This window comes from Sebastes umbrosus, chromosome 13 (assembly GCF_015220745.1).
Source record: "Sebastes umbrosus isolate fSebUmb1 chromosome 13, fSebUmb1.pri, whole genome shotgun sequence".
NCBI classification, from domain to species: Eukaryota; Metazoa; Chordata; class Actinopteri; order Perciformes; family Sebastidae; genus Sebastes; species Sebastes umbrosus.
Genome location: NC_051281.1, coordinates 22,365,718 through 22,379,145, shown reverse-complemented (window position 1 = coordinate 22,379,145; position 13,428 = coordinate 22,365,718). Strand labels below are relative to the sequence as shown.

Sequence of the window (13,428 nt, the reverse complement as noted above, 5' to 3'; positions counted from 1 at the left end):
GTACCTGTTTCATGTACTACTGTTAGGATATAGCGACCGTTTTATAAAAATAGCTTTTTTAAAATCATATTGGCTCCAATCTAGCCTACTTCAGCTTTAAGTAACACCACTTTTGTAGTTATTTTAACCCAGACGTTGACTTATCACGTAACTTCCATACTTCAGCATTGCCAGTTCCGTAGTTATTTTAAACCAGAACGTGATCATTTCTTAAACCTAGGTAGTTTTGTTGCTTTAACCTAACCAAGTATTTCAAACTTCCATACTTAAGTAACACCACTTTCGTAGTTGTTTTAACCCAAACCGCAATCTTTTCCTAAACCTAAACAAGTTCTTTCGTTGCCTAAACCTAACCAAATATTTTCCTGTCAAGACGGAAGTTTATTTTGAAAAGACTGTATGCATGTAACGTGCGGAAATTTACGCGTGTTGCTGGACATTTGCAGGGGAATGCACAAAAATGTAAATGTCATACATGTTTATATTGTGTATTCGTATAAATCTAAATGCATCAAACTATGAAAACACTATTAAAATATGGAGGGGACTATATATCCCATTTGTTTCAGAATTGTCAATGACAAGCTGATGAACTGAAAACAGTCTGTGAACAGAGCATCAACTAACTACTGGGGTTTCAGTATGACTAAGTTTGACAGACATATGACGTCAAAACGTAGAGGTGGGATTGGAACACCACATCCAACCTTTTCAGAGGTATTTCAAGTAACGCAGCTCAATTTACGCCCACAACCACCAGACTCAGGAGTGGAAACAGTAAATTAACTTTGGATCCCTATCACTGATTGTAAGTTCTATACCTACTGTATAAACTATGATGATCTTTATCTATAGCTCAGTGGTCTCTTGTTCCTTTGCTTTTGCACACTTGTTTTCTGCCTGTAATGATTTATGATTTTTCATCCTTTTCTCAGATTGACAGGTGAGATGGCTGTCGACAATATCACCCTGAACTCGGCCGAGAACCAGAGCAGCTGTGATGTGTTTGTCTACCAGAAGGCTGCTGTTGTCCTCTTCCCTATTTTCTACTCTGTGGTTTTCATTATCAGCGCTTGCGGCAACAGCTTGGTTCTCTACGTGATCTGCCAGAGGAAGCAGAAGTTCAACTCTACCTCCATCTATCTGGTCAATCTCGCACTATCTGACACCCTGTTCACACTGGCGCTGCCTGGCAGAATTATTTACTACATCCGCCACTTTGACTGGCCCTTTGGTGACATTCTCTGCAGACTGACCACACTTCTCTTTTTTGCAAATACGTACGCAGGTAATGTTCTGTTGCCAATACGCTACCATGAGTTTGTTTCTACATGCATCAACACATATGCAAACATATCTCCACATCAGGTTCAGATAACTTTAATTATTGTGTGAAAGATGTCAGCATTTACATAGGACAAGAAAACAGTATAACAGTACAACCTTTATACACTTCAGGTATATGAAGTATAAAAAGCTTGTTGACCAACATTTTAAAAGTATCACAACGGTACCAGGATGGTTTGGTTGTTATCTGTGAATCTACTTGTGTTTTGCCATAAACTGTATTGCATATCCATTATATTTCCACCAGGTATTGGCTTCATGACCTGTATCAGTCTGGATCGATACCTGGCCATGGTGCATCCGCACCGGCTGCAGTGTTTGCGTAGTGTGCGTGTGGTTCGTAGGGTGTCCTGCGTGGTCTGGGCTCTGGTATCCTTGCAGATAGCTCCTCTGCTGTTCAGCAGCATGCTGCGCGAGCACCAGGGAAGACGAACCTGCATGGAGTACTTCAACTTCGAGGGCTCCCGCTTCACCCCTTATCTCCTGCTTCTGGCCTGCGCCTTCTCCTTCTGCAGTCCGCTCGTCGTCATCATGGGCTGCTACGCCAAGATCAACCTGAAGCTGCGAGCCGCAGCCAAGCAGAACTCAGTAAGCGGTCGATCGAGGAGGAATCACAGGGCCAACACCATCATTCTCCTCATCCTCCTCACCTTTATCATATGCTTCAGCCCTTACCACCTCAACCTTATGCAGTTTATGGCCAGAAAGATACACCACCAGGCGACCTGCGAGGAACTGAAGGCCTTTAAGGTGTCCTTACAGGTAGGAACTGTGTTTTGTTCATTTGGTTTCAAACATTCTTCGTCAGTTTTCCTTTTTCGTAATCCATCCTGTACCTGCAGATCACAGTTTCACTAATGAACTTCAACTGCTGCTTGGACCCAGTCATCTACTTCTTTGCCATTAAGACCTACAAGAAGCGGGTGTTGAGCCTGTTCAAGGACTATCTTTATACTTCCGGCGCCTCCTCCAAAATGACAGCTGAGAACAGTAGCAGCAACACCTGAGAGAAACCACAGCTGAGCTTACGGAAGATATACAAGCAGTGTCACAGAGAAGACCTAGTTTACTCTGTGAAACACAAAAAGGCCTATTTTAGTCTTCCTCTTTGGAAATGACTAACAAGTCTTTCACTTAAGTAATTGTTGTGATAGTGCATGTACATATGCAGTAGATCAGTGGTTCTCAACCTTTTCGAGTCGTGACCCCCCACAGTAATCAGGTCGGTGTTTACGAGTCCCTCGCCTAATGTAAACAGCTGTTTCTACGTGCCTTCCTCTGCTGATTTAAGTGATAATTATGAATGTTCTGATGAATAAACGTAGGCTAAATAAATAATGTTTTTTTTTGATGATAGTTTAGTTTTGCTTTGTTTCGTTTGAAAAAGCTAGCACCTAGGCGTTTTCCAATGTGCTCCAGGCACTGTGGATTTTTTACGTGCTCCATCAGAAACTCATGTGCACGCACACTTTGACTCTCACAGACACAATCAAATTTATTTCTATATCACTGGTACAGGCGATGTAATGTATAAACTATGGCTGTCAATCGATTAAAATATGTAATCGCATGATTGTCCATGATTGAACGCAAATTAATCACACATTTTCTATCTGTTTAAAATGTACCTTAAAGTCAACATGGGAGTGAGCAAATATGCTTGCTTTATGCAAATGTATGTTTATATGCATTACTGGAAATCAATTAACAACACAAAACAATGACAAATATTGTCCGGAAACCCTCACAGGTACTACATTTAGCATAAAAAATATGCTCAAATCATGACATGGCAAACTGCAGCCCAACAGGCAACAACAGCTGTCAGTGTGTCAGTGTGCTGACTTGACTATGACTTGCTCCCAAACGGCATGTTATTATCATAAAGTGGGCATGTCTGTAAATGGGAGACTCGTGGGTACCCATAGAACCCATTTTCATTCCCATATCTTGAGGTCAGAGGACCCCTTTCAAAATGGCCATGACAGTTTTTCCTCTCCAAAATTTTGAGTGAGTTTGGAGCGTTTTTAACCTCCTTCACGACGAGCCAGTATCTTCACTCTAGCTTTAAAACTGAGCCTGGTACAAACCCCGGAAGATCGATTGCGTTAATGCATTTAGGAAATTAGTGCCGTTAAAACAAATTTGCATTAATGCGTTATTATTGTGTTAACTTTGATAGCACTAGTAATAAACATACCCCAGTCTCAAATATGTTCTTATATTTTTAATATATATATATATATTTTTTTTTTTGTTTTATTATCCTGCAACCCCCTTGGGGGTCCTGATCCCCAGGTTGAGAACCACTGCAGTAGATGTCCATTAAAATGCAGGAAAGATAAAAAATAAAAAAATAAATGTTGTTGTTTGAGAACATTGTATACAATTTATTGTTCCATATTTTTCTTTTTACATGATGATGTATCTTATTGCTTTTCTTATTAACATGCATGTGTGATACAGTAACATTTATGTCATACAGCCATGTAAAAATTAATTTTGGTTAATCAGTGCAGGGTGCAGGAAATGTCCTAACCTAGATAAATAAGCTATTTTTTCAACTCTGTAAAAAACTGTTGCGGTCATTAATGCAGTGCGAAGGCAACTTTCACTTCCTTTATGTAGAGAAACACATATGCGAACCAAGTCATGTGGCGGAAAAAAAATCAAATCTAGTAAAATGTGTAAGTGGATGTATTTAGTTAACTTTTTTACCACTGGAGTTACATATAGATACATCTGTAATGTGTGCTCTCCAACTATCAAAAACACTTTTCGTACGGGATATAATGCAGGAACTTTGTGTATGCCAAAATGAGAACAGGTCACACATCTCTCTTTCATACCCACATCTGAGTTGTGTGTGGGAGTGCGTAGATGAATGCCATCACCACTTCCTCACCCACCTTTCCTGCTTCCCCCTCATAGGCCTCATTCCAGCTGGGTCCCCACATCTTGTGGCGGGGTTGCTGTGTGTTTCTTACAAATGTAAGCAGGTGCACGCTGTCTGTTTATAATGCAGAGTGCCATATTTAAATTTAACCTTTAACATTTCCTGAGTTTTTGGAAAAGCTGCTCTATGATTTTGCATAGAAAGTCATGTGCGCGAGTTGTGTCATGACTGGTTTGAAGAGCTACTGATGTGTTTTGATATTGTTGTACGAAGGATCTATTTGTCAAGACACAGAATAAACAAACAAATAAAATGATTCATTAGGGGTCCCTGAGAGTCAGTTATTGTGCATGTAGTCATTTGATCCATTGTTAATATAAAAATATTGAATATAGCAGATTTGTCTTAAATTGTATTGTGAAAATAAAGCCAAAGGTGGTAAGATTAAGTGGCATCCTATTTATATGACTCTTCTACATATTAGTTGCCTGCTCCAGCTCAACATGTTTTATTTTTGTTAAATTATCATTTTCATTGATTTATTTATTTTACAGGCATTCTTTAAGCAATTGTAATTCAGTGTCATTCTGTAAATGTCTCTCATTCCATGAAACGGGAGCAATAGTGGATATTCACAGTGAACACAGCACCATTATCGACAGTATTATGGCTACATGGCTGTGTCATTGAGCTACACTTGCCAGCTAGCCCCAGCCCATTCTGTCTTGTACAGTAGTACCACTTTTTAAACTATTAAAATGGCTTGATGCCGAAATGCATTGGAGATTGCTTTTATTAAAAAATATGAGTGCCTTGAAGTTTTCTTGGGATTTTTGACATGTAGCACCTCAAACAAACACATTTTGAGTTCAGGAAGCGCTCCTACTCTAACATTTTTTGTAATACCACTTGTTCCTCGAAAGGTGATAGTGAGTCACTGTAGTGTCCAGTCTGCCATAAGTCCAGAGGACAAAGAATTAGAGTTGACCCGATACTTGATGTCAATAATACATCCATGTATATGGTTATTTTGAAAAGACACAAGAAGAAACTGATACACCGTCCCCGACACATCCAAAACTGACGCTAGAGGGGTGCCTAGAGCGTCATAGTTTGAGTCGTAGAGACACTGACCAAGCTGTGGTATTTGACGAGTTTGGAGTGAGAATGTGTTGTTCCGTTTTCTCTTGTGTACTAAAAGTTCTAATAAAGCTTGCCTCGCCCTGTCCTGTCCTTTAGTGTGAGTCAACTCTGTTGTTGACGCACACCCTTAGGTGCTTGCTGGATTACAACATTTGCACTTCCTCACCCTAAACGGTGTCAGTTTGTGGCTTCTCGTTCTGTCATCTTCTGCCAGCTCCTTTTTCTCTTACTGACATTCTGCTGCATGGTGGTCTTTGCATTGTCTGCCTGTTATTTTAATGCAGACGTTAAACTTATTTATGACCTAACTTCCGTATTAAAGTAATGCCATTTCCGTAGTTATTTCAACCCAACTCTAAATGTTTGATTTAAAGATTAAGGAGACATGTGCATGGAGATAGAAACTTTTAAGGGCAAAGCAAACTTTTTAAATCAGTGGTATAACCTGAAGTCAAGCCCTTAAAGCGGCGGTAGGCATTAAATTTTGGCATCATTGGGCAAAGATTCCGTAATAACCTTTCAGCATATTGTAATTCAAGTGTTCTGAGAGAAAACTAGACTTCTGCACCTCCTCGTGACTCTGTTTTCAGGCTTTAGAAAATCTAGCCCGTGACAGGAGACTTTGGCCAATCACAGGTCTATTGGCAGTTCTAGAAATACAGATGCACCTGCACGTCCCTTCAGATGGTAAAAGCCTGATTCAACAGCGAAACATCCTGCAGGAAAAGTTGCTATTCCAGCATTGGCAACAACTGCCTGCACTGCAAAGCAACCCCAAAAAGGAAGACGGACTTATCAAAAAGAGAGTCTGACAATATCGGCGAAGCGTTTCAGAGATGGAGAAAAAATGTTGCTGATAGTTTTACTAAATTATTGGTAACATTTTCTCTGAAACGCTTTGCCGATATTTTAGCTTGCCAGAGCCTCGAATCACAGAATGTCATCTCAAAGGGCTTTACAGGCCCATAAGTCTGCAAAGAAAACAAGAGGGTACTTCTCATAGAATTGCCGCTATATAACGGGATCACAATGATGATCGGGATGATGTTTGAAATTAATGACTAGTAGCCTACTCGCACAGGTTACTGTATGAATCGTGTGCATATTCCCCCGCTCGTCCGGTTGGAGGACTTTAGGACAGAGAGGGGAGAGAGGAGAGCTGCAGGATGAGGGCTGTATTTCCAAATTCAGGCGTTTTTTTTGTGATCCTACACACTGCACCTTTAATGTTGCCTATTCTAATATAATGTTTCAGCCCATTTACTACAAATCATTTCCTACTTTAATGCAATGTCTCATTCACCAAACATAAATTGATAAGTGAATATTCTTTACAATGACAGCATTATTCAATATTAATGTCAACATTTTTGAATCTCAATGTCAACAAAGTTTAATTAACAGTTGAACAGACATCAGAACAGCAGGGTATGATTTATATAGTAAACTTAACCACGTGGTCATTGGTGCCATTTCTCAGGTTGTTTGATCACACAAAAACTTGTTTGGTTTCCAACAGGAAGCAGGAATTTTGAGGTTTATTGTCATTGATGTAGCATGACTCATGAACCACAAACCTTTGACATTGTATCTAAAGAACACATCTACCAGTATAGTTTTCTATAGGATACGGCCCACAGAGGGACAGTTCAGATTGGTTGTTCAAATGGCGCGATCTCATCGCATCAAAAAGTTTCCAACCAGCCAAAGTTGATACGCATGCAGTGGGAGGAAAAGCCTCATATATTAACAGAGATATTTAGATAACATCACTTATGAGTAAAACCAACCTCAGACGAGAAGAATCGTGATTTTCATAATACCCAGGAAACTCCGATCAAACCAAACATGTTAAAGGTTAGTCAAATGAACACGTCTACCGTTTCCTAGACTAGACGAGGGTAGATTTGATCCTAAATACAATATAACTTTAAGTTGTTAACGTCTGCATGACAATATTCAAGGTCTATCTTAGTTTGAGCCGTTTGTACGGGTAGTTGCATGGAACTTACATTTGTACGGAGCGTGTTCCATGACGAACACTATCACCGTTGCATGTGGTAAGTAAATCGGCATCGATTAACCCACTTCCACTCACCGCTAATTGGTTTGGGATGGCACTTAATACAGACGTAGGCAAAGTTGTTGGTAACGTTCCGTTAAAGAGAGAAAAACCCACAATGGTCACTGAAATAACTTGAAACTGACAAAAGTAATAATAAATAAAAATTTACTGAAAATGAACTAATGAAAATCAGATATTGTTTTTGAATTGTGGTTCAACAGAATCATTTTAAAAAACAAACTAATGAAACTGGCCAGGACAAAAATGATGGTACCCCTAGAAAAGATGTAAAATAATGTGACCATAGGGACATGTTAAACTAAGGTGTGTCCTGTAATTAGCATCACAGGTATCTTCAAACTTGTAATCAGTCAGTCTGCCTATTTAAAGGGTGAAAAGTAGTCACTGTGCTGTTTGGTATCATGGTGTGTGAACATGGACCACAGAAAGCTAAGGAGAGAGTTGTCTCAGGAGATCAGAAAGAACATTATAGACCTTCATGTTAAAGGTAAAGGCTATAAGACCATCTCCAAGCAGCTTGATGTTCCTGTGACTACAGCTGCACATATTATTCAGAAGTTTAAGGTCCATGGGACTGTAGCCTACCTCCCTGGACGTGGCCGCAAGAGGAAAATTGATGACATATTGAAGAGACGGATAATACGAATGGTAACCAAAGAGCCCAGAACAACTTCCAAAGAGATTAGAGGTGAACTCCAAGGTCAAGGTACATCAGTGTCAGATCGCACCATCCGTCACTGTTTGAGCCAAAGTGGACTTAATGGAAGACGACCCAGGAGGACACCAAATCATAAAAAAGCAAGACTGGAATTTTCCAAAATGCATATTGACAAGCCACAAAGCTTCTGGGAGAATGTCCTTTGGACAGATGAGACAAAACTGGAGCTTTTTGGCAAGTCACATCAGCTCTATGTTCACAGACGCAAAAATGAAGCATCCAAAGAAAAGAACACTGTACCTAATGTGAAACATGGAGGAGGCTCGGTTATGTTATGGGGCTGCTTTGTTGCATCTGGCACAGGGTGTCTTGAATCTGTGCAGGGTGCAATGAAATCTCAAGACTATCAAGGCATTCTGGAGCGAAATGTGCTGCCCAGTGTCAGAAAGCTTGGTCTCATTTGCAGGTCATGGGTCCTCAAACAGGATAATGACCCAAAACACAGCTAAAAACACCCAAGAATGGCTAAGAACAAAACATTGGACTATTCTGAAGTGGCCTTCTATGAGCCCTGATCTAAATCCTATTGAACATCTGTGGAAGGAGCTGAAACATGCAGTCTGGAGAGGGCACCCTTCAAACCTGAGACAGCTGGAGCAGTTTGCTCACGAGGAGTGGGCCAACATACCTGTCGACAGGTGCAGAAGTCTCATTGAGAGTTACAGAAATCACTTGATTGCAGTGATTGCCTCAAAAGGTTGTGCAACAAAATATTAAGTTAATGTTACCATCATTTTTGTCTAGGCCAGTTTCATTAGTTTGTTTTTTTAAATGATTCTGCTGAACCATAATTCAAAAACAATATCTGATTTTCATTAGCTAATTTTCAGTGAATTTTTATTTATTATTACTTTTGTCAGTTTCAAGTTATTTCAGTGACCATTGTGGGTTTTTCTCTCTTTAACGGAACGTTACCAACAACTTTGCCTACGTCTGTATGGCGGACCCTCCACGCATACGTGCAAGTGGAGTGGAAGTGGATAAGGAGAGGGTGTAGGAGGTGATTTGAGAGAAGCCCTATGACCTGCCCCGAAACGACATGTGTTTATCATAAAGTGGGCATGTCTGTAAAGGGGAGACTCGTGGGCATAGAACCCATTTTCATTCACATATCTTGAGGTCAGAGGTCAACGGTCCCTTTTGTAAATGACCATGGCAGTTTTTCCTAGCCAAAATTTAGTGCAAGTTTGGAGCATTATTTAGCCTCCTTTGCGACAAGCTAGTATGACATGGTTGGTACCAATGCATTCTTTGGGTTTTCTAGTTTTTTATGGTAGCAGTATCTTCACTCCAGCTTTAAAACTGAGTTGCATTAATGCGTTAAAGTAATAAGTGGCGTTAAAACAAAATGGAATCAACACGTTTTTATCTCGGTAACTTTGACAGCGCTAGTATTAATATATAGTTGATAAAAGTATGAAAAATTATACTTTTTAGTGTTTGATTTTTTGTTTGGGGCTGTTACTTTTGGTGTGCCGAGTTAATAGACTAGTTTTCTCAGATAAACAATGCTGTTGATATACACAACCAGACAGTTACATATAGGCCTACAGCTACAATACAACATTCTGTTATTTCATTTTCTCATCATACAAGGAGGAGCTAAAATTTTTTTTATTTTTGTGCATATTTATTATGATTTCCTTAGATTTTATTTCAGATGATAGCATGGACTTGCAATATATATTATCTTTTTAAATGTGCTAAATATGGGATTGGGAGCATTTCTATTGCCTTTGCTGCTATATTAATGCTCTGGAAATTGAATTTAGCACCTTTAAATTCCATGTAGTTAACTATAGCCGGGTAACAGTAAAAGAACATCTACTACTCATCAGGCTTTACCTTTTGTCTGCAACACTGTTTTGAATGTATTTAAGGGGATCTGACAGAGCAGTAAAGACATTGCTGCCATCCTGTGACTCCCTGAAGTTACAGCACAAGTCTTAGTTTACTCTAAACAGGTGTCAAGTGCAAATCTTTGACCTATACTGTTCCTTGAACCCATTGTAAATGAGCTGAACCTCAGCGGCTGCAGTACTCTTTTGATGCCAGATGAGTGCACTGTTGGTCTGAGAAGAGGTGGTTTAGATGATAATGACTTAAAATGTTATGAGGAAAAGAAGATATATTTGGCCATGTGGTATTCTAAATGTACTCCAAAAATCCTACCTTCCAATATTGTTGTTGGGCTTATTACTCAAAGTAATATTTGAGTTGATAAACAGACAAACAGCAACTTGTAATGGCCTTACAACACATTATAACACATAATATTACAACACATCCTCTGCTGTAACATGGAGCTACTTCCATCTAATCCACAGTAAAAACATCACTGCAATCACATGACTTCTATAGTGCAAAGTTTTAGGACAGTGTTTTTCATGTATTACAACACATTGGATTATAAATGAAACTGTGTGGTTAAAGTGCAGACTTTAACTTTTAAAGGTGTTTAAGGGTGTTCACATCTGTTTTGGGTGAACACCCTCAGCGTGTCACAGCAGAATTCATAGCTCCTTTAACCTTTAGGGGGTTGAGGCTCTTTAGGCATGGGGTGAATCATCAGTGTCTGTCTACAGAGTTTATTAAATGAGTCAATATTGTTTTATTTTCAGTCAATGTGCCGGAGTGCAGATAACAAAACAACAAAAATGTGCCAACAGACTTTTGGCCCAAATCTGCTGCTTTCTAGACTGAAAGTGAAAATGTCAAACATAAACAGAAAGTATTATAAAAAAAGTTATTAATTATAATTTGATGGATGTAAAACTGTAGAGGCACTCCATTAAATGTATTCAAAGATGTGTTATGTTTACTACTGAACCTTCTATGGGTGGAAACAACCATAGCATGTATGTATTTTGGATTCAATACAAAAAACACTTTTGTAGCTTTCTGAATCTGTAGTTGACTCATTAAATGTCAAATACAATCAAGTTCTGTAAAATGCCATCAGTTAGCGGTCTGATGTGAATTTTTTTTTCTTATCCAACCGATGTTTTTTTGCCTGAAGTAGTAAAAAGAACAGCCACAGAAGTTTCCTGTACAACTGTTGCAATCTGTACTTAACCACGTGTTCGACAACAGCAGAGAGGCGCGCTGTCACACTCTAGACACTCTGCTTATCACAACAGCAAACGCAATGTTGTACCACGCTTGGTACCAACGGTACACTGTGAACACAGCATCCATTTCATGAAAGATGTACAAACTAGTGCAATTTTCAAACTTTAAAAGGCTACTGTGTATAATTAGAACGTTTTAGGAATCTGAGATTTCAATTATTAGCTTTATCTCAAGCACAACATTTTTCTCATCTTGGTACCACAGACTAAAGCCATTAGTGTCACACAGTGATCAAACTGAGAATATGGATACTGTGCTGTAAAATCATAAAAGAGAACCTGTAAATACATAGAAGAAAAAGAAAGAGTAGTGTATGATAGGAGAACATACTAAAGCACTATCATTATGGTTATTGTTAGATGCATCCAACATATGGATTGGAGCATCTACGGCAGAAAACTGGATATTTCAACAGATAAGGCTCAAGAGGATATACTTTTTTCAAGTTCTCATAACTTCCTTTATTATGCACAGGATGTGGATAACACCGATTCGTATCAAATGCTCTGAGAAATCAGCCAATGCCTCACAGTTTCTGCACTTTTTTTTCTGCATCATCATGACCATAACCATTGGTTTGTATATATTAATTTCAAAATGAGATCCCAATAATAACAAGAACAGACGAGTGCTGTAAATGACTTTTCTTTGGAATTCACCCCCATTGTCCTCTATGAATAGCCATGGCAGAGTACCATGTCTGTTGTCTGTCAGCGCTGAGTGTGATCTGGCCGTCTGGTGCCCAGTGAGTCAGACCCACAAGGCAAGGCCATGAGGAAGTTAAGCCGCTTCCTCTGCCTCTCCGCCGGACTTGTTTACAACAAAGGAAGGTTGTAGTCAATTAAAAAACAACAAAAAAAAAGGTTCTTGTAGATAAATGTCATTTGTATTCAGCAGCGTTTAACTATCCAGCACAATCTTCACATCCGGAAGCATTTTTTTCTTGAGCTGTTGTATTATCTTGATTGCAGACAGAAAGGACGAGAGGTTAATAATAATAATAATAATAAATTTAATTTATAAAGCACAATTTAAAATACAGCGAAATATCACATGCCTAACAGTGCTTCACATGAAGGGTAAAACAATCACAACATTAAAACAATTTACACAAAAGAACCATTTAAAAATGTTAAAATAGGATAAATAAAATTACAGACAATATATTTCTAGACAAGACTGAGCACTATTACCTTTTTGCAGTGTTTTGCAATGTAGTAAGACTTTCCCTGTGCTAGCAAATGGTTATGCAGTATACCATCATGCACGTAACATCACAGAGCATGTACCGTATCTGAAAATGTGCTTCAGTAGAAGGTAGTGTAAAGGGTGTGAAAACCACAGGGTAACAGTTGGCAAACACAACTTCAGTACGTGCTCAGCAAACCCTGATAGAAATATTGAGAGCAGTTTTGGGCTTTTGGTTGCTTGTGGGGACAGAGTTGTACTTTTTAACCCAATGACACATTTTCTAAAAACAAATGTGCTCATTTTCTTTCATTCCTCTTAACATATTGAGGCTTGACCACATCTTACATTTAAAATGGTCTCTGATGTTTCACTCCAAAGCGTATTTGTGTTTTGACAGCATGCTTCTACACGTTGAACTATGGCCTATACAAGCGTGTTGCCTCACCACAGAAATCACTGGTGGTTTTGGGGCATAAAATTCAGGTGTGGCTCTTCTCTACTGAAAGTCATTCCGAGCTCAAAACATCAAAACACAAAAAGGTGTTTCAAGAGCAAAGGGGAACTTCCTCATTTCGCTGTCACACATTTACATAAGGAACTAAAGGGAAATTGATCAGAAACTGAAAAAGAGTCTTAATGTGAAATAGGGATTATTAGAAAGAATTGTGATGTAATTATTGTGCAACTTTTGTAAAATAGTACAACATGTCTCTTTGTACTAATACAACAAGCTCTAATAAAAAACTGGACGATCTCATCTGTGCAATACACACATGGCATACAGTATGAAACCTCCTTTCCCAAAATATGTCACAGACACAGATGGCTCAACTCCTCCACACGCACCTTAATCAATCACAAAGGCCAAATGCACATATTACACACGTCAATGTGTGATGTCACATGGCTTGCTTT

At 39.0% G+C, this 13,428-nt stretch overlaps 1 protein-coding gene across 2 annotated transcripts; it reads left to right on the top strand.

The window, feature by feature from the left end:
- The first annotated feature begins 735 nt into the window (after positions 1–735).
- On the top strand, positions 736–2,761 carry si:ch211-184m13.4 (uncharacterized protein LOC798560 homolog). 2 transcript variants are annotated; one of them, XM_037790326.1, is made up of 4 exons: positions 736–808; positions 936–1,288; positions 1,595–2,109; positions 2,190–2,354. In XM_037790326.1, the coding sequence occupies exons 2-4, from the start codon at positions 949–951 to the stop codon at positions 2,352–2,354; spliced, it is 1,020 nt and encodes a 339-aa protein (XP_037646254.1). In that variant the 5' UTR covers positions 736–808; positions 936–948. The 2 variants fall into 2 exon arrangements, with proteins under 2 accessions (XP_037646254.1, XP_037646255.1); XM_037790327.1 differs by lacking the exon at positions 736–808 and having other exon boundaries at positions 949–1,288; positions 2,190–2,761.
- The last annotated feature ends 10,667 nt before the right edge of the window (positions 2,762–13,428 follow it).